Source organism: Physeter macrocephalus, chromosome 20 (assembly GCF_002837175.3).
Source record: "Physeter macrocephalus isolate SW-GA chromosome 20, ASM283717v5, whole genome shotgun sequence".
In the NCBI taxonomy this organism is placed as follows: domain Eukaryota; kingdom Metazoa; phylum Chordata; class Mammalia; order Artiodactyla; family Physeteridae; genus Physeter; species Physeter macrocephalus.
In genome coordinates, this window is record NC_041233.1 from 28,992,577 (window position 1) to 29,019,677 (window position 27,101).

At 48.5% G+C, this 27,101-nt stretch overlaps 1 protein-coding gene across 1 annotated transcript in view; it reads right to left on the reverse strand.

Annotated features, from left to right (window-relative positions):
- The window catches only part of POLR3A (RNA polymerase III subunit A), a 68,132-nt gene that overhangs the window by 7,048 nt on the left and 33,983 nt on the right, over positions 1–27,101 (reverse strand). Inside the window, exons 18-33 of the mRNA XM_055080891.1 lie at positions 25,162–25,280; positions 23,480–23,617; positions 21,270–21,440; positions 20,244–20,357; positions 15,544–15,630; positions 15,375–15,457; positions 14,272–14,442; positions 12,909–13,002; positions 12,625–12,717; positions 11,812–11,976; positions 11,150–11,314; positions 10,842–10,973; positions 8,920–9,052; positions 6,079–7,047; positions 3,432–3,588; positions 2,860–3,032 (exon numbers count right to left, since the gene is read on the reverse strand). Of these exons, the coding sequence (XP_054936866.1) occupies positions 6,899–7,047; positions 8,920–9,052; positions 10,842–10,973; positions 11,150–11,314; positions 11,812–11,976; positions 12,625–12,717; positions 12,909–13,002; positions 14,272–14,442; positions 15,375–15,457; positions 15,544–15,630; positions 20,244–20,357; positions 21,270–21,440; positions 23,480–23,617; positions 25,162–25,280 (1,814 nt within the window). The 3' untranslated portion in view covers positions 2,860–3,032; positions 3,432–3,588; positions 6,079–6,898. The remainder of the gene's footprint in view (positions 1–2,859; positions 3,033–3,431; positions 3,589–6,078; positions 7,048–8,919; positions 9,053–10,841; positions 10,974–11,149; positions 11,315–11,811; positions 11,977–12,624; positions 12,718–12,908; positions 13,003–14,271; positions 14,443–15,374; positions 15,458–15,543; positions 15,631–20,243; positions 20,358–21,269; positions 21,441–23,479; positions 23,618–25,161; positions 25,281–27,101) is intronic.

Below are 27,101 nucleotides of genomic sequence, written 5' to 3' on the forward strand. Positions count from 1 at the left end.
CACGGGATCTTTGTTGTCGCGTGCAGGATCTTTAGTTGCGGCATGTGAACTCTTAGTTGCGGCATGTGGGACTAGTTCCCTGACCAAGGATTCGAACCTAGGCCCCCTGCATTGGGAGTGCAGAGTCTTAGCTACTGGACCACCAGGGAAGTCCCTTAAATGTCAGATTATTAAACAACAACAAAAACTCAGGCATAAAATTTGCAAGAAAGGGAAAAGAGAGGGGAGAGTGAAGGGCCGGTGCAGGGGTGGGCGTGGGGGGTGTCTCAGTCCCTTTTGAAGAGGAAGAGGTTCCATGGTTGCACCCCCCAGCAACATTCCAGTTCTGAGGGGTTTAGGGAAATTTCCCACTTTTGTCAAGCAAAAAAAAAACCAACAAAAATTCCTGATACTCCACAGGCAGACACATTGTTGCCCACTTCTGCTCCTCTCCATGATTTTTGCCAACAGAAGCCCCTACATGGCCACCCAGAACCCAAAGACCATCTTCCAGCCTCCTTGGGAACTTGGTTTGGCTAGTTCCAGCTGAGGGGATGTAAACAGAAATGCCAAGTTAACTTCTGGGAACTTTCCTTCAAGGGAAGTGCTACGCTTCTTTCCCTTTTTCTTCTGGCTCTAACGCCTGGTGCTCAAGCAGCCACCTTGGACCATGAGGAATAAGGGCTGGGCCGTATCCTAGGGCTGGTGGAAGGGGAGGTTGGGAGGGGCCTGGGTCCCCCACAGCTTTGTGAAATTTCTATATCAATCCTGGAATGCCCTCTCTGGTCTTTTTATGTCAGAAAAGAAAATCCTAGGTATTTAAGGCAGTGTTAATTTTTTTTTTTTTTTGGCAGCGCCTCGCGGCATGTGGGATCTCAGTTCCCTGACCAGGGATGGAACCTGCACCCCCTGCAGTGGAAATGCAGAGTCTTAACCACCGGACTGCCAGAGAAGTCCCAAGGCTGTGTTAAGTTAGATTTTTTGTCAACTTATCCTGATAACGATGTCCTCCTCCCTGAATATCTGGTGCCTACTTGATTTATGTTTATATAACTGGAAGGGATCACTCAGCTATTTTCAGGACAGGACACTTATCACTTTCTAGAACAAAGTCTGCTCCGAGATGACCTGATTCCTTTACAATCAGATATTGATTAAAAAAAAAAAAAAGGCAATACCTAAGTACTTAAGTACCTAAGTACAACATTAGAAAGGAGTGGAAAGTAAGTCCCTCATGCCTCTACCCTTCAGTCTTCCAGTTTCTATCCCCAGAGGCGGCCATTAGTACCAATTTCTTAATATATTCTTTGCTGATGATTTTTCAATGGCAACCTCTCTTTTAAAGAGAGGGACACCCTGTTATACAATACACCTATGTAAATAAATATGTCAATATCCACATCTCTGTATAAAATGTCTGAGTTATTTTGGTCTTACTACCCACAACCCTTCAAATGAGATCACATTTACTTCATGGCCTAAATGCAAATGTTCAAGCCCTCAGCCACATGACTGCCAAATGTCTGTTCCCTTCCCTAGCCTTCTTTGTCCCTTGTGTGAAATACTTCCCGGAATCTGACTGAGCAGAGAGTGAGGCAGGAGTTATGTCTAGGGAGACCCTATTTCCAAGGCCGCAAAAGACAGCTCCATCTGAGTGAATTTAAAAGGGTCAGAGGACTGGGTTTTACTTGTGAATTCACAAATCATATTTTTCAGTAAAAATAGTGATAGTCACCATAATTGCAAACATACTTAATGAGCATGTACTCTGTGCTAGGCACTGTACTAAGACCTTATATGCATAACCATGTTGAAACTCACAATGACCCTATGAGTTAAGTACCAATAAATGGCATTCCTATCTTATAAATGAGTGAGGCAAAGAGGTTAAGTCATTAGCTCAAGGCCAACAGATAAAAAGGGGAAATTCTGTTTTGAATTCCGACAGTCTGAACCCAGGCTCTTAACCACAAGACGACCCTGACGCCCTGATCAGATGGTAAACCCCATGCATGCAGGGACTTTCTCTGAGGGCTCAGGACACCACCTGGCACAGAACAAAAGCATAATATCCACTTATTAACTCTGTGTTGGTGGTGAGATAAGGATAGCTGCATCCTTTCCCAGTAACTACAGGCTCGAGTCCTCTCTGCTCACCTGGATTTTGGAGGCACACCCTCCAAAATCCAGGCCCAAGGGAAGGACAAATGGGGCATGGAGGGCCTATATGAAAGGGTTGGAACCTGGGGGCTGTGCTGGCTCAGAGGGACCATTCTCTGCCCTGGTAAGGCCTGATGTACTGAGCCTGCCCAAAGGAGCCAGGCCCTCAATTCTGCATTTAAAAAAAATTTTTTTGCTTTCTGTTGTACAGCAAAGTGAATCAACCATATATATTTATATATATCTCCTCTTTTTTGGATTTCCTTCCCATTTAGGTCACCACAGAGCACCGAGTAGAGCTCCCTGTGTTATACAGTAGATTCTTATTAGTTATCTATTTTATACGCGGTATCAATAGTGTATATATGTCAATCCCAATCTCCCAATTCATCCCGCACCCCTTTCTCTACATCTGTTTCTGCTTTGCAAATAAGATCTTTACCAGGGCTTCCCTGGTGGCACAGTGGTTGCACGTCCGCCTGCCGATGCAGGGGAACCGGGTTCGCGCCCCGTTCTGGGAGGATCCCACGTGCCACGGAGCGGCTGGGCCCGTGAGCCACGGCCGCTGGGCCTGCGTGTCCGGAGCCTGTGCTCCGCAACGGGAGAGGCCACAGCAGAGGGAGGCCCACATACCACAAAAAAAAAAAAAAAAAAAAAGATCTCTTTACCATTTTTCTAGATTCCACATATATGCATTAATATACGATATTTTTCTCTTACTTCACTCTGTATGACAGTCTCTAGGTCCATCCACGTCTCTGCAAATTGCACAATTTCGTTCATTTTTATGGCTGGGTAATATTCCGTTGTGTATGGGAACCCCATTTTCTTTATCCATTCCTCTGGTGATGGACATTTAGGTTGCTTCCATGTCCTGGCTATTGTAAATAGTGCTGCAATGGACATTGGGGAGCATATATAATTTTGAACTATGGTTTTCCCTAGATATACGCCCAGTAGTGGGGTTGCTAGGTCATGGAATTTTGCAGCTTTAACCCTACCCTGTGCTGGACACATTTTTATCAAGTTTGCTTCACCCCCTTCTGCTGAAGAATTCTTTTTAGATACATTAGTATCAGATTTACCTGTTTTGTCTACTGCTGTACCTATGACAAGACTCTGGACATAGCAGGCCTTTACTAGTCAAATGAATGAAAGAACAGTTAAGCTAGACACCTGATCCTGGCCAGGTGGCATCTCCAGGGCATGGGTGTGGGGGACACTTTGCTGCGTCCCACTGGGTTTGAATTAGCTACACTGGGGGCGGGGGGCGCTGGGTGCTCACTGCTTACCTCTAGAGGCGGGCTTGTGGCGGGAACATTAATTATCTTGGGAGTTACAGCTCACATGAATCCCAATCACCCTGTTTCACAACCCACAGGGATGAACTGCTACACTTTTTTGTATAACAAGTTTTCTTCTTTTGAGTTTTGGTAGAAAAAGAGAGTTCTGCCAAGAGACAACAAAAATTCAAGAAAAATAATCATTCCGTAGTGTCAATCGGACATGAATCAATGTGAATACAAATGGATAAACCCTGAAATATAAACACAGCACTGTAATTTATTTAACTCTGACACAGACTCTGAAAGACTCCAGAATGTCTCTTCCGCCCCCAAAGTCCTGAACAGAGCAGGGAGAATTGGGGGGGCAGGGGGTGGGGACTGTAACTGAGTCAATCGCTATTTTGATCCCCTGGTACGTAGGATGGAAAAAGGGTCAAGAACTGGACAGATCACCAGTCAGAAACATGTGTCTGTTAATGGATGAGACGCAATTTAAATGTATTTTTCTTATTTCTTCCAAACAGGCCAGAATAAAATCCTAACCTTCTATTGAGTTCACTCTTGAGAATACACTGCTATCTGGTGTTTGAGTTCGGTGCTTGCACAAAGCCCGAGGCCAGGGCTGGGCAGATGATCACACTAGGGAGAATTTTAACTTCCACCCCTGGGACGCACAGTGGGGAAGCTGGAGTAGGGTTTACTGGCCAGCGCTGCCTATGGGCCCAGCAGGGCTGGCAGCACCACGAGGAGGGTATCTCACTCCTCACCGGGGGCGTGCTCCTTCCCGGAACGGCGTGCTGGTCTGAACCCGACCCCGGGCCTGCAGCCACTGCAATTACAGGTCTCACGCAGGGAGTCAGGGAGCGCTCACCGAGGCAGGAGGACGCTCCTGGCGGTGCTGCTTTTACTTTTTTATAAAAAAATTTTTTTTGGCCACCCACAACGGGTGGCATGTGGAATCTTAGTTCCCCGACCGGGGATGGAACCCGTGCCCCCTGCAATGGAAAGCGCAGAGTCCTAAACACTGGACGGCCAGGGAAGTCCCAGTGCCGCCTTTATTACTCACAGCAGCACATGGATGCCACGGTCTCTCCCCCCCACTTCACGTACGTGTCAAACAGAGCAAGGTGGGCGCCGGTGTTCCCTCCCGCCACCCATTTCCACCCTCCCTGGCCCTTGCGTGGATTCCAGCAGTCCTGGATCTGATCAGGCCTGCGGCTTACTTCCCAGGTGAGTTATCAGGAAGCCAGCCGTGTGGCTCTGTGGCTCTCGGCAGGTTGGGTGAGAGAAGCAGAGTCCGTGGTGAGGCTTCATGGGGCAACCCTGAGTAAGTGTGTTAATGGACTCGACACTTCGTCTTCAACCAGGCCACCTTAGTTCAGAGATGTATGTGGCGGCGGGGCTGAATGTGAAAAATGGTCTTTTTTCACATCACTGGCACCCTAAGAGAAGTCTGTAGGTTAACCTCACGGGCGTGGGGATCAAACTAATTTTAACAGAATTTAAGCCTGAGCATTGCCGGAAAGTCACTCAGGTCAGGAATTCCTAACTCAAAATCACGTCAGTATGGGAGGGAAAGCACTCATCCCAAACGCAGACCCAAGAACCAAGGGTTACGCTAAGTACCTTAGCGGCATTAACTCAGAACCTGGGGAGTCAACTAGGGAATGACCAAAGAAGGTAGGTACATTATACTGCTTGAATTCTTTGACTCTCCCCTACTTTTTCTTTTACCACATCCATCTCTTTAATCATCCAAACCATCTTCTTGCTCAACAGATGCCCATCTCTTTGGTTTGTGCTGTTGTTTCTTCCAGTGGCTTGATACACTGAGATGAACAGGCTGTCATTTCAGAAGTAGACCTTCCTTCTCCAGTGCATGGAGCCAGAAAGCAGGGTCAAAGCCCCACTTTCCACTGTCGTCTCACTTCCAACCAAGCAGCCTTGGTTTTCCAAGACCTCATGGGAGGGAAGGAAGAGCCAGAGCGATAAACTTGGCTCTGGGCAGGGAAGGAAGGAGGACAGGATCCACGGAGCGTTCTCCAGAGGGAGTAGATCTGCAGCTGCCGCAGTTCCTTCTCCGTGGCCCTGGGCCAATCCCTAAGAGCAAGTTCAGCACAAAGAACCACCGTCTCCAGAAGCAAACCCCTGTGCTCTCTGGAAGACAAGCTACACACATTTCTTTCCTATGTTGCACAAAACGCCCTCATAAGCCTTGAAAAACCCACCAGTAATGGTGTAGTCACCGGCAGAAGCCCAAGCAGGCAGTTGAACATAGGTTTTCCCGGGATGCCCTGTTGGTTCTCTCCTCATAGCCCGACATGTGCTTTCTATTGTCACAGATCTCCTTTTTGAGGAGCCTGCTGTGCCACCTGGGGCACGTCCCCAACCCTAGCTGGCACCCACCCCTGTGCAGGCCCCTTCGCCCTTCCTGTCTGGGTGACCGCTTCAGCCCTGAGACCTGGTGTCTGCTTGCACCCTCCGGGAGGACCCTCTCCCACCACTCCCCTGGGACACTTCCTAGGCCCCCCCAGCTCTGCAACTGCCCCGCGTGCTCTTCGGCCGCAGGTGGCAGGGCACACATGCAGATTCCGCAGGAGGGTGTGGATGCCGCCCAGGCGGTGTGTGGGCCTGGACCAGCCTCACTCCTCACCTCTGTGTACACAACAGTCCCCACCTCAGCAGGCCCCGCACTCCAGCGAGGCGTCTCCAGGCCATGAAGGATGGTTTGCCTCTTGTCATGAGGTTGAGCCCCAACTATGGGGTCGGAAGTAGACAAAAAGAGGGTAGCTGGGAGGTCTGCAAAAGATGTTTCAGAGCAGCGTGGCCTCACGACAGTTTCAGCTCAGTTACAAATCCTACACGGTCCCATTTGCTTAACCAGTTTTTCCAGTGACGCTTCAAAGCTGGCTTTCTTGGTTTCTATAGCTTCTTGGTTTCAAAAGGAAAACCAAAACAACAATAAAAACTCCAAATTCTTCAAAGTGGACAAATAAATAATAGTAACAATATTTACATTAGTATGTCACACTTGGAGCTTGCAGCATGACTGGGGAACCGAAGAACTGAGATGTGCCCTGGCCCTGGGGCTTAGACCTGGCTCCCGGTCAGGGTGGGACACCTCTCTGAGTGGACAGAGGGACAGGTGAGGTGGGAACGAGCAAAGATTCTGGGCTGGGGGCTCCTCAAGTCCAGGGAGGTGGAGTGGGCAGGAGGTGCTGAGCTGTCCCTAGATTAATTAGGTTTCAAACAAACAGACAAATCCCGGTTCTCCCCAGCAAGCACTGCGCTGTGGTCTGGGTCACTGGGTGAGTTGCTCCTAGGATGCCGGGGGCCTTCTCTGACTGCCAGCATGGTGGGGATGGCAGGGCCTCAGTCCTGGGGAGCACAAAGCTCACAAGTCAGCTGCTGGCCTCCAGCCCCTTTCCAGACGACAAGGAGCCGAGGTCAGGAACGGTCCCCTCTTCCCTGGACTATGTGACAAGGGGGATGTGGAACTCGTTTGTGTCGAAGATCAGGGGCCTCCTGGGAGGGCTTGGGTCCCTGTCAGCCTTGTGGAGCAGCTTGAAGAGCCCGGTTCCAATGTTCATGGGGATGCCCATGATGATGCATTCAGACACCCCTGAAACCAACCAGAAAGGAGGTGAGAGGGCTTCTCGACACACGGGTAGGTTTTCAGGACAGAGAGACTACTGACTTGGGTCAGAAACTGGGCTTGGAGTCCCAGCCCCACCACACATCGACGGACTGAATCCGGGCTGCTCGCTTCACGCCTCATCTATAGATGCTGAAGGCATGGCCTGGCGCTCCTGGACGGGCTGGGGGGATTCCAGCGAAGGGCAGCGCCCGCTCACAGCCCCGCTGCTGGCTCAGAGGTCTCTCCATCTGAGCCAAAGGCACCGTGCGGGCCTCACCTTCATGAGCACTATACTCAGACAGCAGGCATATACTGAATGACACTCAGGAAACCCCAAGTTTGCCACCCAGCGCTTCCTTAACTTAGGGCCCAGGGGACAAGCAAATGGGATCGTAGTAAGCAGATGCCAATCCCCCTGGAGACAGCAGCAGAGACTTGTTCCTTGTGCCCAGGGGTCAGGGAGGCTTAAGAGAACCCCAACCTCGGAGTCCACAGCCTGAATCAGAGACACTCAGAAGGCAGAGCCCTCGTACAGTGACAGGAGTAAGGTGACAGTGCAGATTCTCCAAGCTCCTTTTCAGATTTTTAAGATCTAAATGTTGGGCTCTGCGTCAGGCTTCTGGTTTTACAACAAGCAAGAGTGTACCTGCTATGTTCTCGGCTTTGTGCTATCAGGGCACCAGAGAGGCAAACAACCAAACTAAAAACCAACACGTAGTAAGGGCTGACACTGAGTTACAACATTTAAGGGACCAGGAGATTTCAAAGTTGGGGTAGGGTGACCACACTAGGTGCCCAGAGGGGTCACTGGTGGAGAAGGGGCGGTGGGCGGGGCCACAGCAGGGCAGCAGCAGAGACCAGGCCCAGCGTCCTGGTGGTAGAGCTGGGGAGCTGGGTCTTAGCCCTGCTGTCAAGCAGACTCGCTCTTACTTTTGCCTTGGCCTTGCCCTTCTCCTGCCCCAATCTCTGCTCCCTTTTCTTTCCTTTTACCTTTCATTATCTTAAAGAACGATGTAATTTCTCTTTCCCTCTATTTGCAACCTGTGACCCTTGGGAAAGAAAGAGTTAATCTCAGAGCAAAAGATAGGCATATACCGACCGGGGCCCCACCTGACTGTCGTGTCTGGGGTGGCCAATCCACACGAGGAGGTGAGAGGGGAAATGGCCACTAGGAAGCAGAGCTCTGGCGGCGGGGACGAAGGCCAGGCCTGGCGTCGCTGTTGGAGCCCCAGGCCCTCACAAACTCCCACCTCAGGCCACAGGGTCTTGCTGCGGCACGAGAAAGGCTAGAGCAAAGTGGGCACTCCGGGTGGGCAGGGATCTGCTGTGACAGCCGCCCCTCGTGCTCCCTCTCCCCCAGGCCCGTCAGAGAGGCGCTGTGTGGTGGGAGAGGAGGATAGCGCAGGGCAAGACGCTAACAACAAGCGAGTCAGTTCCCTCGGTCTTCTCACCGAGAAAGGGTTCGATACCTGCGCCTCACCGATGTGCCGAGACGCCATACAAGGTGCCTGGCACAGGAGCGCTGGCTGCCTTGCTCAGGAAGTCAGGACAGTGGGTGCCTGGCGCAGGATCAGAGTGGCCGACTGTAATTCTGAGGACGAGAAAATCCCTACATGCCCAGCGGCGATCTTTTCTCTGTACTGACAGAGAGGCCTTCTAGAAATGTGAGGGATGCAGGCTGCCACAGTCAGGCTTTGGAGATAAAAGATAGGTCAGTTCCAATTCCATGATCTGTGACTTTATTCTTAAGTAAAAGCTCTGCCTGCCCAGCTTCTCCACCTCCTGAGAAGCCCCAGCCACGGTCTAAGCTGCGTCAACAAAGGCCTCCGGGGAGGCTGCTACGACCACGAAACCTACCACACACGGAGTCCTTTTGCCCGAAGTAGGCGGCGTCAAAGAGGTGGTCGGCTGTCTTCTCAAAGGAGGCCAGCATCAGCACGCTCTCCTTCATCTTGGCCAGGCCAAACCTGGTAATGCCCAGGACTTCACCCTGCACCATGGGAGAGAGAGCCAGAGTGGTACTCATGCCACTTATAAAACGCATGCCCCGCCTTCCCTTAACAGAAGCAGCAAAAATCAGCAGAGCTGCAAGTCACAATCTCAGATTTAAACAGGATCCTCACAGCTGTCTGTCCCACCTGTGTCCCTCTGAGGCCATCAGCCACTGACAACACAGATCCTTATACTCACAGCCGGGTGCCACTGGAACACAGAGTTAAGAACTGAGAAGTAAAGAGTGGATATATGTATATGTATAAATGACTCACTTTGCTGTACAGCAGAAACTAACAAAACATCGTAAATCAACTATACTTCAATAAAAATTAATTAAAAAAAGAACTGAAGAGTAGGGAATTCCCTGGCGGTCCAGTGGTTAGGACTCTGCGCTTTCACTGCTGAGGGTCTGGGTTCAATCCCTGGTTGGGGAACTAAGATCCTGCAAGCTGCACAGCATGGTCAAAAAATAAAAAAAATCCCTGAAAAGTAGAATTAAGAATCTAACTTTTAAAAAGGGAGTACTTCTGGGGCTTCCCTGGTGGCACAGTGGTTGAGAATCTGCCTGCTAATGCAGGGGACACGGGTTCGATCCCTGGTCTGGGAAGATCCCACATGCCATGGAGCAACTAGGCCCGTGAGCCACAACTACTGAGCCTGCGCGTCTGGAGCCTGTGCTCCGCAACAAGAGAGGCCGTGATACTGAGAGGCCCGCGCACCGCGATGAAGAGTGGCCCCCGCTTGCCACAATTAGATAAAGCCCTCGCACAGAAACGAAGACCTAACACAGCAAAAATAAATTAATAAATTAATAAACTCCTACCCCCAACATCTTCTAAAAAAAAAAAAAATAATAATAAATAAATAAATAAGTAAAAAGGGAGTACTTCTGAAGATGTTTCTTATGGTTCAAAGAACTCAAAACTCAAATAATTTAAAAGCCTCAAGGTAGAAAAAGAGTTATGTAAATTTAGGTGCTTTCATTTAAAGGCATGTTGTGCCATCATTTAAAAAGCGTATTCATAAAACCATGTAACAACATGGAAAACATTTATAATGTTAGAAAGAAGTCAGGATAAAAATGACATGCTCGGGACCTCCCTGGTGGTGCAGTGGTTAAGAATCCGCTTGCCAATGCAGGGGACACGGGTTCAAGCCCTGGTCCGGGAAGATCCCACATGCCGCGGAGCAACTAAGCCCGTGCGCCACAACTACTGAGCCTGTGCTCTAGAGCCTGTGAGCCACAACTACTGAGGCCACATGCCACAACTACTGAAGCCCACACGCCTAGAGCCCGTGCTCCCCAACAAGAGAAGCCACCGCAATGAGAAGCCCGCACACCACAACGAAGAGCAGCCCGCACTCGCCGCAACTAGAGAAAGCCGCGCGCAGCAACGAAGACCCAGCACGGCCAAAAATACCAACCTCAGTTCCCCCCTCAGGTTATGTTAACTTGTTCTTTAACCTGGAAATGGCTACAGAAGAAGTGTGATGAATGGGTTTAACAGGGAATAAACCTCAGTCTGCCATGGAATCCTTGGGCTTTTGGCAATGGCTAGTTTTCTTTTAAGATACAATTTCTAAAAAGGACAAAAACCATGCTCTGTCTCCTGCCATGAGGTTGAAATTTTCACGCTGGAATTTTACCAGTACACCCAAAGCTGACCACTGTACTTCGGTCTTGGGGTAACGGTGGTCATCACAGTTGGGCACGCTATGTGTCCTACAAGCTTCGTGCTCCCGAAATTGGGTTTGCGACGCCTGGCTGCCAGGCCCCCACGAACCTTGTAGGTCATGAGGTCGGAGAGCAGCATCACGTGCCGCCGGTCGATGCTCATGCCGTGGTTGACCATCGTGTACTGGATTTCGTTGATGATGGTCGTCCGGGCAGCTTCGATGCCCAGGGTTTTCTCCACCTGCGGAGGGCTAGGATGAGCAGAGGCAGCCATGTCCTCCTCCACCCTGCAGCTCCCGGCACCCCGTGCCCTTCCCCAGAGATGGGGGTGCAGACCAAGAGCAAACGGCAGGGTCGGAGGAGCGTGCCAGGAGGGAGACGGGACGACTGCAAGGCGCCCCCGGCCGTAAGCAGTACCTCGTATGTGTTGTTAGAGGTGGTTCGGGTGCCCTTCACACCGTGGGTGGCCATGACTGCCCGCAGGTTATCACCCTCCACCAGGAGCTTGTACTTCTCCTTTCCGCTCTGCTCGTCGATGTGGATGACAGCTCGGGACACCTCCGGGATGCCCTGCACCACCACCTGGACTCACAGACAGATAAGGCTCCAGACCCCGCAGTGCCTGTGGCCCCCGCCCACCCAGGAGCCTGGGAAACCACAGCGGCTGTGAGAACTGGGAACGTCATGGCCTGGGTTTGTGACCTTGATCACCCCATTTTCAGGGGTGATTGTCGGCAACATGCCAAACTTGGGAGTGCCTGTGTGCTGCTCTAGTGGTTGGGGGGAAGCAGAAGCTCAGGGCACCATGCCCCCTTCCACCACCAGTTTTATGAAACAACAAAGAGAAAACGAACAGGCAGACTTGGTGAGGCAGTGCTAAGAAGGAAACCGGAACCTGCCTGACTCCTTAGGGGTGTAGCAAAGAAACGAAGAAACAGGGCGCCACCCTCGGTCTCAGCAGTGACAACGCCCTTGTGGCTTCCTGACACCTTCAGGTTAGAGGTTAGCACGGTCCCTCCCTTTATGCATCTCCAGGTATTAGGCCAGACGCGGTCCTGGAGAAGTGACCTACGTCTCACCTTGGGGAGATCCTCTTTCAGAAACTGCAGCACGTAGTACATGGAGCTCTTGCTGTTCTCTCGGGGGGTGACACACACCACAGCCTCACCATGCACGGCCACGTCGCCAGGCTTCACGCGGAGCTTGGACATGCAGATGGAATACCTCACCGTCTCAGCGTTCACCTGTGAGGGACCGCACACCCAGGACATTACTAGCAGGGTTTGGAGGCTGCGGTTCCAGTGTTTCTTGGTCTTTTTGCATCGTCGCCCCTCTAAGAAGCCTTTTCAGTCATTTTTCCCCCGATCTCTCTCCACACCACGATATTTTAATAGCGGAGATATACTGCGTATTTATGTACCGTAATGTATACCTCTGCCTTATTCATTAAAGAGTAGATCCCCACCCCTCACCCCTTTTTTTGCCATTGCTACCTGTACATAAACACCAACGATAATTAAGCCAGGTCAATCCCCGCATCCAAAAACATCTCCCGAGCCAGCCAGGTACTGTGCTGGGGGCCCACAGGTGAGTAAGACACAGCTGGCACTACAGTCCTTCCAGATGCTGTAATGCTGTTATCACAGCAAATGGGTATCACGGCCTGCACAAAACCTCCACTAATTTCCTGTGTGTCCCTGGGTGGCAATGTCTGTGCCGGGGTCAGGTGTAGAGAGAAAATGTGAAGGTACAACAGACTCACAGAACAGACACTGAGTGAAAACCTCTGCAGGGTTTCCTGTACCTTGCGTAGCTCTTGCCCTAGTTTATCAGTGCCTATCTTGGGGCTAAAAGAGGATGACTTCCTCCACGCATTTAATTACGTGACTCACTTCCAGCCTCAGAAGTCTGATCCGTTCCAGGGAGAGCTTGACGAGAATAAAGCAATCGTCAGGAAGAAACACTTCTTCAATATACTCTGAAATCTGTGGTGTCAAAAGATCAGAATGTTCATCAGTCACTTTCCCTTCCCTCAGAGCATACAAGGCTCACTCTGTTTTTTTAAGGATACAGAGCAGTGTGGACACACTGACTAGTAAATCCACTACAAGTGGTTCTTACGCTTACTGGCAACGCTGCTGGTTTAGTTTTATTATTAAGAGGGATTTCTTCTTACCTCTCCCAAGAGGGTTTTCTCAATTCTCCCTTTCACGAGGCGAGCGTAATCTGCATCGTCGTCCTTATCCAGCTGTGCTGTGATGATTGGAGTGCTATGGGAAGTAAGGGTAAAGGATGACAGCACAAGGAATGAGGCTGTTTGAAGAACACCGCTTTGTTAAGCCCGGGTACCACTTGCAGTTGTAATGTTATTAACAGCAACCGCAATTTACTGAGCGTTTACTGGAGTCAGGCACGCCACTGAGGGCTTCACATACACATGCTCATGAGGCAGCCCACTCGATCAGTCACTGAGTGACTTTCAGAATATTCTTCCTGGCCAAGAGAACCTACCTTTTCCTCTTTGGTCCTAATGAGTAGTTATTTCAGTTCTGTTCCCTGAGTAAGCTGACCCTTCGTGTACTGCAGCTTCCTCCACTTCCACTGCCACCCCTACAATCTTCTCTTCAGGACACCTCCAGCTCCTCCGACCAAGAGCCAGGAGCTTCCATCTCCCGAACGCACATTCCTGGGAGATCTGACCAACCTAGAGGAGGCAGGCAGAACTCCTGCCATCCTGGATGCCTACAGGTGCTGTTCTAGAACCAAGTACAGCTTTCTTTCATTTAATGTTATACTGTCATTTCGTTAGCCTCGGATCAGAGGTGAAACGTGATTTTGTCACTGAATGCACTATAAGGTATTTCTATCTTTCCTAGTCTCGCATCACCCACAAATCCTATCATGAAATCACCGGGGCGGGGGTGTGGGCAGACAGGGAGTCTGTCACAGAATATGACCATTGCTCAAGTGGTAGACACGTTAGTCAGGCCTAGTGAGGCTGGGAATAATGACATCAAAAGGATGAAATCTACACTGACACATGGTTCCAATTTTTCCAGGCAGTTATTTTAGGTTTCTCTCTTTCATGTGACTTGTGGCCATAAAGAACCATTGCATCAATTTTGACTCTATCCAGTTTGGACTTATTTTTTTCCAGTTTGGGTTTTTTAAAAGGCAAGATATGATTAACACAAGCACGCGTCACTCCGGAGTTTGAGAAACTGCCCGCTAGCATCTCTCTCTCTCTCTCTCTCTCTCTCTCTCTCTCTCTCTCTCTCTCACAAGGAAGATTCTTGATTATATCCAGAGAAACAACTGGCTTTGCGGGTACATAGAGTTTGCCTTCTTAACATTTTTAACCTCCTGTCAACACCCCCTGCCCCCCCACACACACACACCCCCACACCCACCCACCCACACACACTCACACCCACACCCACACCCACACACCCCCAAGAGAAACACTGTTTCTCAAGGATCATGATCTCAAGGATCATGACAGGCGAGTGTAAGAACAAGAGGGACACGGATGCGGGCACCTGATGGCCTTGGAGGCGTTGATGATCTCTTTGATGCGGGGCACACCCAGGGTGATGTTCATGGAGGCCACGCCCGCGAAGTGGAAAGTCTTCAGGGTCATCTGGGTGCCCGGCTCGCCAATGCTCTGGGCACAGAGTGCACCCACGGCAGAACCTGGCTCCATCTGTGCCCTGAAAGGACAAGGTAGGGATGAAAAGTCCAGTAAAATTGCTAAGGAGACGGGGATGAAATGTACAGCATGCGAAATACAGACAATAATGATGCAATGTCTTTGTATGGTGGCAGATGGTAACTAGGCTTATCGTGGTGATCCTTCTGCAATATATAGAAATATCGAATTGCTATGCTGTGCACCTGGAACTTGCACAGTGTTGTAGATCAACTATACTTCAATTAAAAAGACAAAACCAGGGAATTCCCTGGCAGTCCAGTGGTTAGGACTCCAAACTTTCACTGCCAGGGCCCGCGTGGGCCCAGGTTCAACCCCAGGTTGGGGAACTGGAAGTAAGATCCTGCAAGCCTCACGATGTGAGGGGGGTTAAAAAACAAAAGGGGCCAAAAGAGACAAAACCAAAAACTGCTGGGGAGGCTTCTGATTATCTCCTTTCAACAGAAAAAATACAGATGCCATCAGGGCCAGGAAGGAATTGGCAAGGACCCAGGCTAGGCTTGTGATAGTGGAAGAAGCCGGCACAAATCAGTTACAGGTGCAGACGAGGGGACGTGATGCTCAGAGGGGTCCGATGATGACAGTGAACACTGTGTGGCTACCGGTGGTCAGCGTGGGATGGCTGGAGAAGACCTAAGAGCTCTGCTAACAAATGGTACTGAAGGTGGACAGAGCAGCTGGCAATTGCCAAAACGATCAGCAGTTTCTCTGTGGGGAGAGGGCAGTCGGAAATTTCTTTGCAGTTATTTCCACATCTTGGAGCACCCAGCCTGTCTACCCACTGGAGCCCGTAGGGAAGAGGTGACAGAAGCTGCTCAATGCTGGTAGTCAGTAAGCGGTGTGGGCGCAGGATCTTGTTTCCTGGGGAAACAGGAAGCATATACAAGAGACCCACGTGACTGCCTGGCAGTCTAAGACAGTTAGCACCCTTACCTCATGTACTTGTCCCTACACGTCTCCAGAAACTTTTCTATTTGGGTGGGGGTGATCCGGTCCAACTGGTACAGCACCCGGGGCTGGGAGGAAAAAAGCCAAGTATGAGTCAGGGCTGGCAGCAATGGAAAATACCTCCATGTCCTGACACATCTGGGAGGGCCGTTACCTCTGTTGTGCCGTTATCGTTGATGCCATATTTATCTCGGGTTTTCTTGATCTTCTCAGAAACCTCCTTAACGAATTTTTTTATCTCCTGAAAGATTACACAACAAACATCAGATACGTATTTCTCAGCAATTTGGATGACATGATTCGTTTTGTAAACTTCAGTAACGTGACGAGTCCGTCCTATTTCAGTGGCAGCTAAGTATGACACTGTAAAGGGTACGAAATGGATACAGGTTCTATTACAAAATGTTTTTCCAAGGAACACGACACACCGTCCACACCCCGGACACATTGTTCATTGGTTTAGTGTTTCTAAGGCCTTTTTACTATGATGATGCTTCATATGTATAGAGTGAAGGCAGGATAGCCCTTCCCACTTGCCGCCTTCTCTTCTCTCCCCTGGCACACCCTGCTGCCCACATTCATGCAGCCCAGAGTAAGTACAATTGAACGACTTGTACTTTTAGTCTCTAGATTGATAACTTTTTGACGTTTCTTCTGCAAGTTGTTCTGGTCAATTTAAATACTACGAAGTATGGTTTTGTAGACACTATGTACATTTCAGACACTTGCCTTCATTTCAAAGGAAACACTCCCAAGTCCCAGCTTTGTCTCTGACCCCCAGCTCTGCATTGGTCCCCCATCAAGCTCCCTTCCCCGACACAGTCAGAACTTTGTAAGGTCTCCAGGAAACCACTCTCAAAGCTGGAAATGAAACATCGGCATATCTGCTGTTCCCATTGTATTTAAGAACAGCACTCTACGCCCCTGGACGATGACAAAATGGAGCAAGAAAAAGGTGAAAAGTACATCATGTGGAGGATCCATAGGGCACGGCTAGAGACGACAGGCCTAAGTTTTCTGGAAACTGCTCTAAGGGGAAAACCCATCTGCTTTACAATTTATAGTGTGTCTGTGAAATAAACCCAGCCTCAAGGTCACTCCTAGAACCAGGATCAGCTAGCGTCTCCCCTCGGGGAGTTCTCACAGAGGGTATGGTACGCCTTAATGAACCACACCCATCCATGTCCTGCCGCCAGGGGGTCAGCACCGCCAGGGGGTCAGCACCGTGGGACTGACTCTCAGAGCACTTCTCAGGTGAGCTAATGGCACACCCTGTGCAGTACCAGTGCCCTTCAGAGGCTGCTCATCAGCCGCTCTGGTTTGATCCAGGGGCGTTTTTGAGAATACGGGAAAGGGTGGATAGACTGCACCTCCCCTCAGCAGCCCTCAGGGGAATATAATTCCCCTCAACGGTTTTGGACAAATTGTGAGGGCACTCTGGCCAACTACAGGCATCCAGCTGCTCCGCGCGGCAGGCTGAGGGCGGATCTACACACCCGGACGGACCAGTGGGCGGGCCCGAGGACTGGATGCATGCTGTAGTGACTGCAAAGCCTCATGAGGTCTTGATTCTTGATTCCGAGGCCGGCTGAGGGGCCCCAGGAAGACCAGCATGCCTGCCCAGAGTCTGCTCAATCTATATCACATAGTTGAAAACATCACAAGTTCTGTGTGAAACAAATGTTTGAAAAAGCAGACCGAACAGAAGCCCACTTTTGCAAAAACAAAATCCTCTATCGCAGGGGTCCCCGACCCTTGGGCCACGGTCCGCTCGCTACCAGTCCACGGCCTGTTAGGAACCGGGCCGCACAGCAGGAGGTGAGCGGCGGGCGGGCAGGCGAGTGAGCGAAGCTTCACCTGCCCTCCCCATCGCTCGCATTGCTGCCTGAACCTCCCCACCCCCGTCCATGGAAAAACTGTCTTCCACGAAACTGCTCCCTGGTGCTGAAAAGGTTGGGGACTGCTGCCATAAGGCACCTACAGAGAGCTTAACACTTAACTAGCCAGGTTTTATCCGAACACTGCAAAAATACATCTCTTTAGCCTCCCACAGACTAACGAGCAATTTCTAGTTACTACCTTTTCTGAAAGCAAACCACTAAAACTTCCGAGGTCCACATGGTCCATGTTCACAAGTTCTTCTTAGTCAGCTGCTGCCCAGCCTGGCAAGCTCTCCCTGTGGGGTGGCAGGGCACTGGCCCCATTGCTCTAGAGCAGAGGCCACTCGGGCTGAATAAGGTCAGGGGCTTGGCCAAGACAAGAGGGCCCTCTACAAAGTCAAGTGCCTTCTCCATAGTCTGCTCTCAGGGCAGGGGTTTTCTGCAATGTCATCTTTGCCCACTGGGCATTTCAGTCTGTCTCCTAGGAGCCCAGGTGATCAGGGGGCTACGTGGGTGGAATCCACCACACCCTGGCTGCCCCTTGCTCATGAACACAGGTTTCCCATGACTGTCCTTGTTGATCAACTCTCCTCATTGACAAAGCGTGGAAATACGTGGAGGGTTACCATGCCGCTCAGCCATCATTCTATGCAGAAAAGACTTTTATTTAAGAAAGGACTTTTACTAATTTACAAGAACTTGAAAATTCTCAAGAGACTCTTTGAAGAGAAACTCTCCAGGCTTACTTATTAATTACAGGTTTGAGGCCACGTTTTCAGATACAGTTAGTTATTACAAACCACAGGTGGACATTAGAGCTGGAGAGGGCAGTGGCACAATCTCTCCTGGTGTGGCTCTGCCTAAAGCTGTGACTCTTCAAAAGCAATAATACCCACTTCCACTTAATTTTTCCCCTGTATTATTCAGTATTAAGAGCCTCCTTTACATGGGTGACGTCCTCCCTGAGCCTACTTGTCTAGCTGTGGTTGTCCTTTAGGGGGAACTTCTGAAAGCCCTCTTGAACCAGATGTTGCCGTTCGATCGCCAGGTGTTCAAGGCACAGGCCAACCAGATGTTGCGGTTCGACTGCCAGAGCCCAAGGCCAAGCAGACCAGGGGGTTTTCATCTGAGACACTCTGCACACATGAGCAGTCAAGAGCACACACCTCAAACCATTCCCCAGCTCAGGTGCTGGAAAGGACAGTTTTCAGCTGCCACCCTCGTGGACATGCTTCTGGTGGCTTTGCTGAAAGAAATGACTTCCCTTACACAGGAGTTAGGGCAGATATTCTGGAAGTTAGGTTAAAAGGAAAAAAGCTCACTTTTTGGAAATGAAAACTGAAATAAGCTACTAAGAATTCAGCTGGACCAACCCATGCATACTAAGGGAACTCAGAACACGGCAGCTGGCAGGCAGTTAATCACACAACTGACCAGCAGCTAACTCTCACACTCAGTCCACAGTGCATCTGTGAGCACAGCTGTCGGCCTCTGGCAGGGCCAGGGTTCAGCGCCACCCAGGAGCTGCCTCTGTCTCCTCGGCTCTGACACGGGCCATGGCCAGACAACATTTCAGCAGCTCAGAAAAATCTGCTCTGGCCAGTGGATTTCGGACCCTCTTGGCAAATCTGAGCACAGATTGTGAGCCACTGGAGGGCGAGGACATGTTCAATCACCTCTGTGTCCCTGTGATCTGTGGGGCATACAGCACAAGGGGATGGCTGAACAAGTGCTCATTGAACCCACAAGTGCTGCTGGTCAGGGGGTTACCGTCAAACCACGTCTAAGACAAGAAAGGACCAGTCCAAGGTGATGAACAGGGAAGCCCTGTCTGCCAGAACCGGGACAGAAATCTGTGGTCCCCGGGCCTGGCAGACAGCTGGGGTGCAGCAGAACTACTCCTCCACGCTTGGCAGCCACAGCACGTAAGCACATTACCTCATTATATTTCTCATAGCCTGTCTCAGTTAAGGTCTTCGAGGAGAAACAGAGACATAAATAAGTAAATATAATCGTGAAGAAAAATCAAATCACACTTCTCATTTGTTACTTAAGAAAAAAAAAAAAAAAGAAAGAAAAAGAAAAGCTGTGAGAAAACAAAACCAAAACCAAAACAAAGGCACTCAGCCTAGCCAGACTCTTAATTTTAAATACATTAAGATCTGGAAGAGTCTCTTTTTCACCTTTCACATCTTGTCATGTGAAAGAACGGAGTGAAGCGCTTTTAACTACAACATTCTTATTTACTTTTTTTACTATTTTTATTTTTGATATAATTCAAGGGATACATTTGTGCTATATTTGAATCACCAATCAGTACACAAAGGGAACCAGGTACTGATTCCTGTATCCTTTTGCTTTTTGTTTTGGCCACGCTGCTTTTGATCATAACCATGATTATAAACAGGAAGGAGCAGGTCAGCGAAATAAAAATGAACCAAAAAAATCTTAAGAGGATGTCAAGGTAACAGGTCCCTGGAAGAAAATGGAAGGCTGACTCTGTGCATTTCTAACCCATGTTACAGTGACAAAAAAAACAATTTAAAATGATAATGGTATTAAGTAAATGCTATGACATCATTTATCGTACAAGACACAATAAATGCCATTAAAACAATGCTACTACTATTACAAATGACTGGGATTCAGAACAACCGAGGAAGGAGATGGCCCACAGGATGAAAAAGTGGGTTGTAGGGGGTTGACAGGGACAGGGTTAAAAAAAAATCAGTTCTCTAACTAAAGCATTTTTCTTCTACCAGGGAAACACTTGTGCAAAAGACAAACTAAGAAAGACATGAGATAAATTCTTTATGTTGACTGCTGAGATTCTGCCTGGGCCCGTCTTAAATTTTTTAACAAGAAACACTCTTACATAAACACCCCCCCCCAGCTTATAAACTGCACTGCTGGCACTTGGCGAACAATTCCTTGGTGACAGCGGAGCCGGGTGCAGGGCCCCCGCGGAGCTCACCTGCAGGAAGCTGTCCTGGCAGCAGAGAAACTCATTCTTCTTCGTGATGGACTCAGCGGTCAGGAGAAGCTCATTCTTACTGAGAGCAGGCTCGCTCTGGCATGGGAAGACGGCCTCAGGTATCAAAAGGAAATAGGGTGATGTGAGGGGCGGTATTAGAGGAAGGAATTTACAAGAGACAAAACCACCTCACTCAGAGTGAGCTTTTAGCAACCTGTGATTTTTTTTTTTCTTTCAAAACAAATTGTAGACTCTACGTTTAATATGAAGGTGAAAACGGGATAAACTGATACTCCATCTTATACAAAGGCTTGTGGGCTATTCAGTGGGTATCATGCCACTTCTCCCCGACCTTCACCCCACCCCAGATTTGCACTAAAATCACAAACTGTTGTTTTTTAAAAAGAGCCCAAAATTTCAAGAGTGAAAATATTCCCCCACCTCCAAGCTCATGGGGTTTCCCCTAAAGTTTTAATGGTTGCACGTCACCCTAATGGATGGACCAGTCTGTATCGGACCTGTCCTCCACTGATGGTCTGTGTCTGCTATAAACACTTCTGGAAGAACATTCCTGGCACATGTAGATAATTTTTGTAGGGCAAATTCCTGTAAGCGGAATTTACGTGTTGGTCAAAGGCACCCACGTTTAAATTCAGATCAGTGCTGTCCAGCTACCTATCAAAAAGATTGTTCTCAATTATACCCCCAGTTAAAGTGTGTGAAATGCGCCGGCTGCTCCACGCCCATGGCTTTAACACCGTCTCTATTACACTTCACTAGATACAGACAAGAAGACAAAGCCCTCTTCTATTGGCATTTGATTACTACCAATAACTAGACTTTGAAATTGAGAAACTATTTTTCCTTTAATACTTGGGGGAAATTATGCAAAGGAACACAGAAAGAAAAATATTAACTCAGTGGTCGGGTAGGTATGACAGCATTAACTGTGTGCTATGCCAAAGGGCACCTCCATTCTAAAGAACTGGCCTTGAAAACACTGACAGATATAATGCTAAATCTTACTTTGATGTTGTCCAGAACTCTTTTAAACTCCAAGGGTTCATCTTTTCCCTCCATGGCTGCAGGATCTAAGCCATCTCCCCCATAAATGAACTGGATGATATCGCCTGTAGAGCTTCGGACTGTCAAATCATACTGTGAGCAAAGATCTTCAAGGGACTTTACGAGCCTCCTCTAAAGTAAAAGGAGAGGAGACAAAAGCTCAGCTGCTTTGAGAAGACTAGTCACGCATACAGAGGTTGAGATTTGCAACTCTGAGTTTCAAGGTTACCAGCGCTTTAATCACATAAAAACATTTTATTAGAAATCCCTTAAAAAGAGTCCCCTGACTGTAAGAACAGGCCCACAAGGGCCTCACTAGCCTGTGCAGTGGGATTTAGAATATGCTCCAGCCTCCAGGACTTCAGTGTTTTAGAATACATGCAATTTAAACCCCATCACCCCCAAGGACTCTGCAAACACTGTTTTCCTAGGCTGCTTTGCCTTCCCTCTCTGTCTCCCTAAGGTATAAATTAATGCAATTGCTTTGCATTTCTAAACACAACTTAATCCAGGACCCCTGTGGACTTCAATATGAATTACAGAGGATCAGGTGCAGGCCACCTTCTGGGACAGAGGAGGAAGAAGAGAGAACAGGAATGGCACTGCTTTTGAACCAGCAGGCAGCAGCAATTTCTCAAGTCTGCTTAGGGAGAACCTCCCATCAGCAGAACACTCCAGCCAGCAATGTGATGGGGACTCAGGGAGTTAAAAAGAAAGAAATCTTCCTCCAGGCAACTTCAAAACAAAAATCTCTCATGCCACAACTAATTTGTTCTAGGCTAACACATTGCTCTGGGAAAGCCATACTCTCCACTTCAAAAAAGGTAAAGACAAAAAAAAAAGTCAACAGACATTTGGGCAAGAGTGGTAAAAGCATTTCACAGGCTGTTAGGTTTCTGACAAAAGCAGCACACTCCAAAGCTAAAGGGCAATTTCCCATCAAAAGATGATTAGGGGGCTTCCCTGGTGGCGCAGTGGTTGAGAGTCTGCCTGCCGATGCAGGGGACGCGGGTTCGTGCCCCGGTCCGGGAGGATCCCACGTGCTGCGGAGCGGCTAGGCCCGTGAGCCATGGCCGCTGGGCCTGCGCGTCCGGAGCCTGTGCTCCGCAACGGGAGAGGCCACAACAGAGGGAGGCCCGCGTACCGCAAAAAAAAAAAAAAAAAAAAAGATGATTAGAAGGGAAGCAGTTATCAGTAATGCTACAGGAGGTCCAGACGAGGTTATGGAAATAGGTGTGTACTGACTCGGGTCCATTTCGCCCTCATCAGCCTCGTGTGCTCTGGCTCACTCATTCGCATCTCTGGTTTATCAGTCCTGGTTTCCCAGTATGCAAACGGCCGTGCTTCTCAATCCACGGTGGGGAGAAAAGGGACACAAAGCCACGGCAGTTCATGGCCTAGCAACTTGGATTGTTAACTTCATCATGTGTTTTAAGTTGATAAATACATCAAAAAATTAAAAACAAACAAAACATAGATTATGGAGTACAGAGTAGAAATGAGAATTAGACACTGGAGAGAAATCCTTTCCTTGTGGTCTTATGGAAGAACAAGGTGGGGTGTGTCTTCACTCCTCTGCCATCAGGGGTACTTCTGCGGCAGTCGGAGAAGCACAGGCATAGAGGAGTGTCTAGCTCAGCCCTGTCCCCGGAGACTACTATCTTATACCTATACATACAATGGAGAAAAAGCCAGCCCTCCAAGTGTGTCCAAGCCCTCCTGCGGGCACTGGAATAGGTTCTTGGAGTCCCTTAGAGGGATATTAATAATGGGTTATATAAATAGTTACACAGTGAGAAGCAGAGCCCTCTCAATTTGTAATCACGAGGTAGGTACTGTCACCCCGCCTCCGTGTATTAGGAATCAGAGGCTCAGTGAGGTTCGATGACATGCCCTGGGATGCACTTGGGTCCATGCTCTCCTCCAGCAATGCTTTGGTACATGTGATTTCTGGCCTGGTCTTCATCATTCGAAGGACATTGTGTGATTTGGAACATACTACCTTTGTATGTTGTTTATTTCTAGGGTACCCTACATCTCTCAATTTTTCCTTTTAAATACCAAGACTGGATAAATTAGAGCTCAGGTACAAAATAAGCAAACACTCAGCAGTCAAGATCTGCAGACCCTACCCTGCTTCATTGCTAATGGCCTACATTTCTTCAGGTTACCTGCATGTATCCTGTTTCAGCTGTCTTCACGGCTGTGTCAACCAGACCTTCTCGGCCAGCCATTGTGTGGAAGAAAAACTCGGTTGGTGTCAAACCTGAATAAAAGCTGTTAGCCACAAAACCTTTGGCAGCTGGGAGCTAAAGAGAGGTAGGAAAAAAGAAAAATCTAACAAAAAAGTTCAAGGTCCACAATTCCAAAGCCCATTCAAATCAGAAAATGCCTCAACTTCAGACTATAAATACCCAGCCAATGCACTCTCATATTTTATGGCCTTTCCTAAAGGAGAAACAATTTAGCCCAGACCATCCTTACCAGAGACAAGGAGGGTGAGGCCCCAGCCAGGGTTGGTGCTGGTGCCACTGGCAGCCAGGTGGCTCGTGACAGAGAAACCAAAGCTTGGGCTGCTACTCCTAGACCAGGGAGGCAGTTACCAACCTCGGTTCAGAGGGCACCCTGCTGGCTGTGACAGCTTGCCCCTCCCCTGGAAAACGACTCCTCCCAAGACACCCTTCCTGTGGGCCAGACCTGTCCACCTCCAAAACATAACCGTGTGCTGCTAATGTTTATGCGGATTCATTTTTGGGCTGTTGAAAATATTCTAAAATTAGACTGTGATGATAATCATACAACTCTGTGAACATACTAAGCTGCTGCACTCTACACTTTAAATGGGTGAATATTATGATAAATGAAATGTATCTCAAAAAAAAACCTGTACAAAGAAACAAACATATATAAAACACCATATGAAATGCCAAATGGCCTTTGATCTGGATAGGTCTGTGTTCCTTGGAGGACAACTCAGATGAACAGGCTAACCTCCTGCTTCCCTATTTCATTTAAGGGGCAGCTGGCATTTCTAGGCAGGCACCATCTACTCTGAAGTCTAGCACTGGATATCCCTGGTATCTCTTCTAAATTGGTCAGGCTTTGACTCTGAGCCAGATAAGCATAGGCAGGTACCACTCCAGTGACCAGCTGGCTGCCTGACCTCTAGTGATTTCTGATCTTGTGCAGAGAACCTGAGTTGTTCCTGAGGCCGCCTGATACAGAGAATATCTGTCCATTCTCAGTACAGTAGTCCTATCTCCCCAGGAGGGGCTGGACAGAAATCCTACAGTTCCACCGGGCAGGTACAGCTGGGGCATCTCTGCTTCAGTGCGAATAACAGCTGACTCCATCCAGAATTTACTAAGTGACCAAATCTGCTCTAAGTTGTGCTCTGCTGACTCTAGTGTCTAGACCACGAGGGCCAATGGAACCCAGAAGTCATTTACAAGCAGAGTTTAAGAATTCCAGAGAGGAAAACTTGGAATTTCCTGGTCGTTTTACATGTTCACTGTTTAAAAATCCTTATACTTTTATGTAAGTGCTCCCCAAGTAAGCATACAGATTGAATGCACATGTATGATAATTACACATTTTGAACACTTAAGATAAGTTGGATGGGAATCTGAAATCCACCCTCTTGGTCCAAACTCAAGTTATACAGCTCTAAGTTTAACAAGGCTCCTTCTACAGGACTCAAGTTTGGGTTGCAGAGCGAATAACCCCGAGCGGCCGTCACCCTTATACACCAGCTCCAGGAGCCCCTTGGTTGGCAGCCCCAGAGCTTCCGTGACCCTCTTCTGCACTGCTGAAGGTTGTCCTTCAAAGTTCTGCCTCATCCACTACAGCTTACCTTTGAGTGTTTTTCAAAGTGAGGCAAGGACCTGTTTTCAAAGCCATCTGGCACTCGAGAGCCACTGATGGCTTGCTGTCCCACACAGGCAATCATCTGTGATATGTTAATGAAGGAACCTGGGGAAGCAGGTCAGGAATGTAACATTCATTTACCAAAATGACATTAAATGAAGCACAAGCAGATCTGTGGGATAAAACAGGAATACATGGCACAGCCCCCTATCCTCAACAAGTTCATAGTCTAGGGACAGTAAAAGTCAGAACTAGAGCAACACAGGGTACAGCTGTCAGTAACACAAGAAAAGCTGAGCAGGGCTAGAGCTGCTCAGGGGCGAACAAGCACTTTGGGCTTGGAGGAAAGACTTCCAGGGGAGTCTTCCAGAAGGCAGCAGCAACCAGCTGGACATCTGGAGGACATTATGACTTAGACATAGAAGACGTGGGGGAGGAATTCCAAAGTGGGTGGGAGACTGGGAAGCAAAGACACAGGATAGGAGTGTGGGGTATGTACCAGGAGCAGGGAGTAGGAGAATATGGGGTGAAAGGCAGCAAGATTAAAGAGACTGGACTTTATTCTGTCAAAAATTTACAGAAACAGGAAAAGCAGGAGGTTCTGAATTTGAGTGCAGTATCATGAAACCTAATGCTTTTAGGTTCTGGCTAACTATGACATTTAAGTGTTTTTAATTATCATCAAACACATTATTTTAAAAATCCGCAGGTTTTCTTTCTTTTCTTTAAAAAATAACATCAAGTTTACTCAAAGCACCCTCAAACTCAGAAACCCACACACATGACCAATGTTTCTCCAAAGGAGTTAGATTTCTAAAAATGCAAATAATTAAGTCTCTTTCTCTATGTATTATTTTAAAAACTTCAGGCCTTTATAAACAAAAGGCCTGAAGTTTGTTTTTTTTGAAGCGCAGCTTGTGGGATCTTAGTTCCCTGACCAGGGATTGAACCCGGGCCCTGGCAGTGAAAGCCTAGAGTCCTAACCACTGGACCGCCAGGGAATTGCCAGGCCTGAAGTTCTGGCTCGCATTTCCTAGAACACAACCAGCCAGCCCACATGCAGCACAGTGACAGCAGTGGCCGGAGCGGGGCACTCACCTTTAGAGCCGCACAGAGCCATGGTGAGGGGGCTGTTGCTCTTATCCAGCTCCCGGAGGCAGGCGCTGCCTGCGTGGTCGCGGATCACGGACAGCTCCTTCAGGATCAAAGCCTGGCAGGAGAAAGGGAGATGTGTGGTGGCTCTGTGATTACCGAAGTTCAATGAGTCGTTTAAGGAAATGGGAAGAATTTCAGCAAGATGTCAGATTTCCAGCAGATAAAAGGTTTCAGAGCCTTAGAAGACCAAGATGCCCTGTCTCTACAGACTGACATCTTCCACAGGCTGCCAAAATCGGTGTGTAAGGAAAAAACGATCAGTAACAAAACCTTGGGAAATTCTTTAAATGGCCAATAAAGTACAATGTGCTTGCTTGGCTTTGTGTACAGTATCCTATACGACAATGTATCCATATATATGTTACTGTACATACTCATGCATGTGTATACTGTGTCTAAACAAGTATAATATCTTATACTTTATAACAAATTATGTAATATGTAGTAAAAGAGAGTTGCTTGTGCTATTTGTAAATTTGTCTCTCTGCTAAGAACACATTTGAATTACCACCAGTTAAGCATGTTGCGGGGTGACTCTATAGGAATATTCTAGTCTATGAGCTCATCCAGATCGTCATCTCTCAACTCACAACTTACAATACTGAAGCAGTTAGGAGTCATGCTTCCATTAAAAATGAGTGCAGCTGAGGCCTCAAGTAATTTTCTATGGGAGAAACACCCATTTCTCTCTCTCGCTGTTTTTCTTTAAGAGTTAGTGAGATTAAGAATGAGCTAAATGCCATCCACCAGAGGGCAGACAGCAGAAGCAAG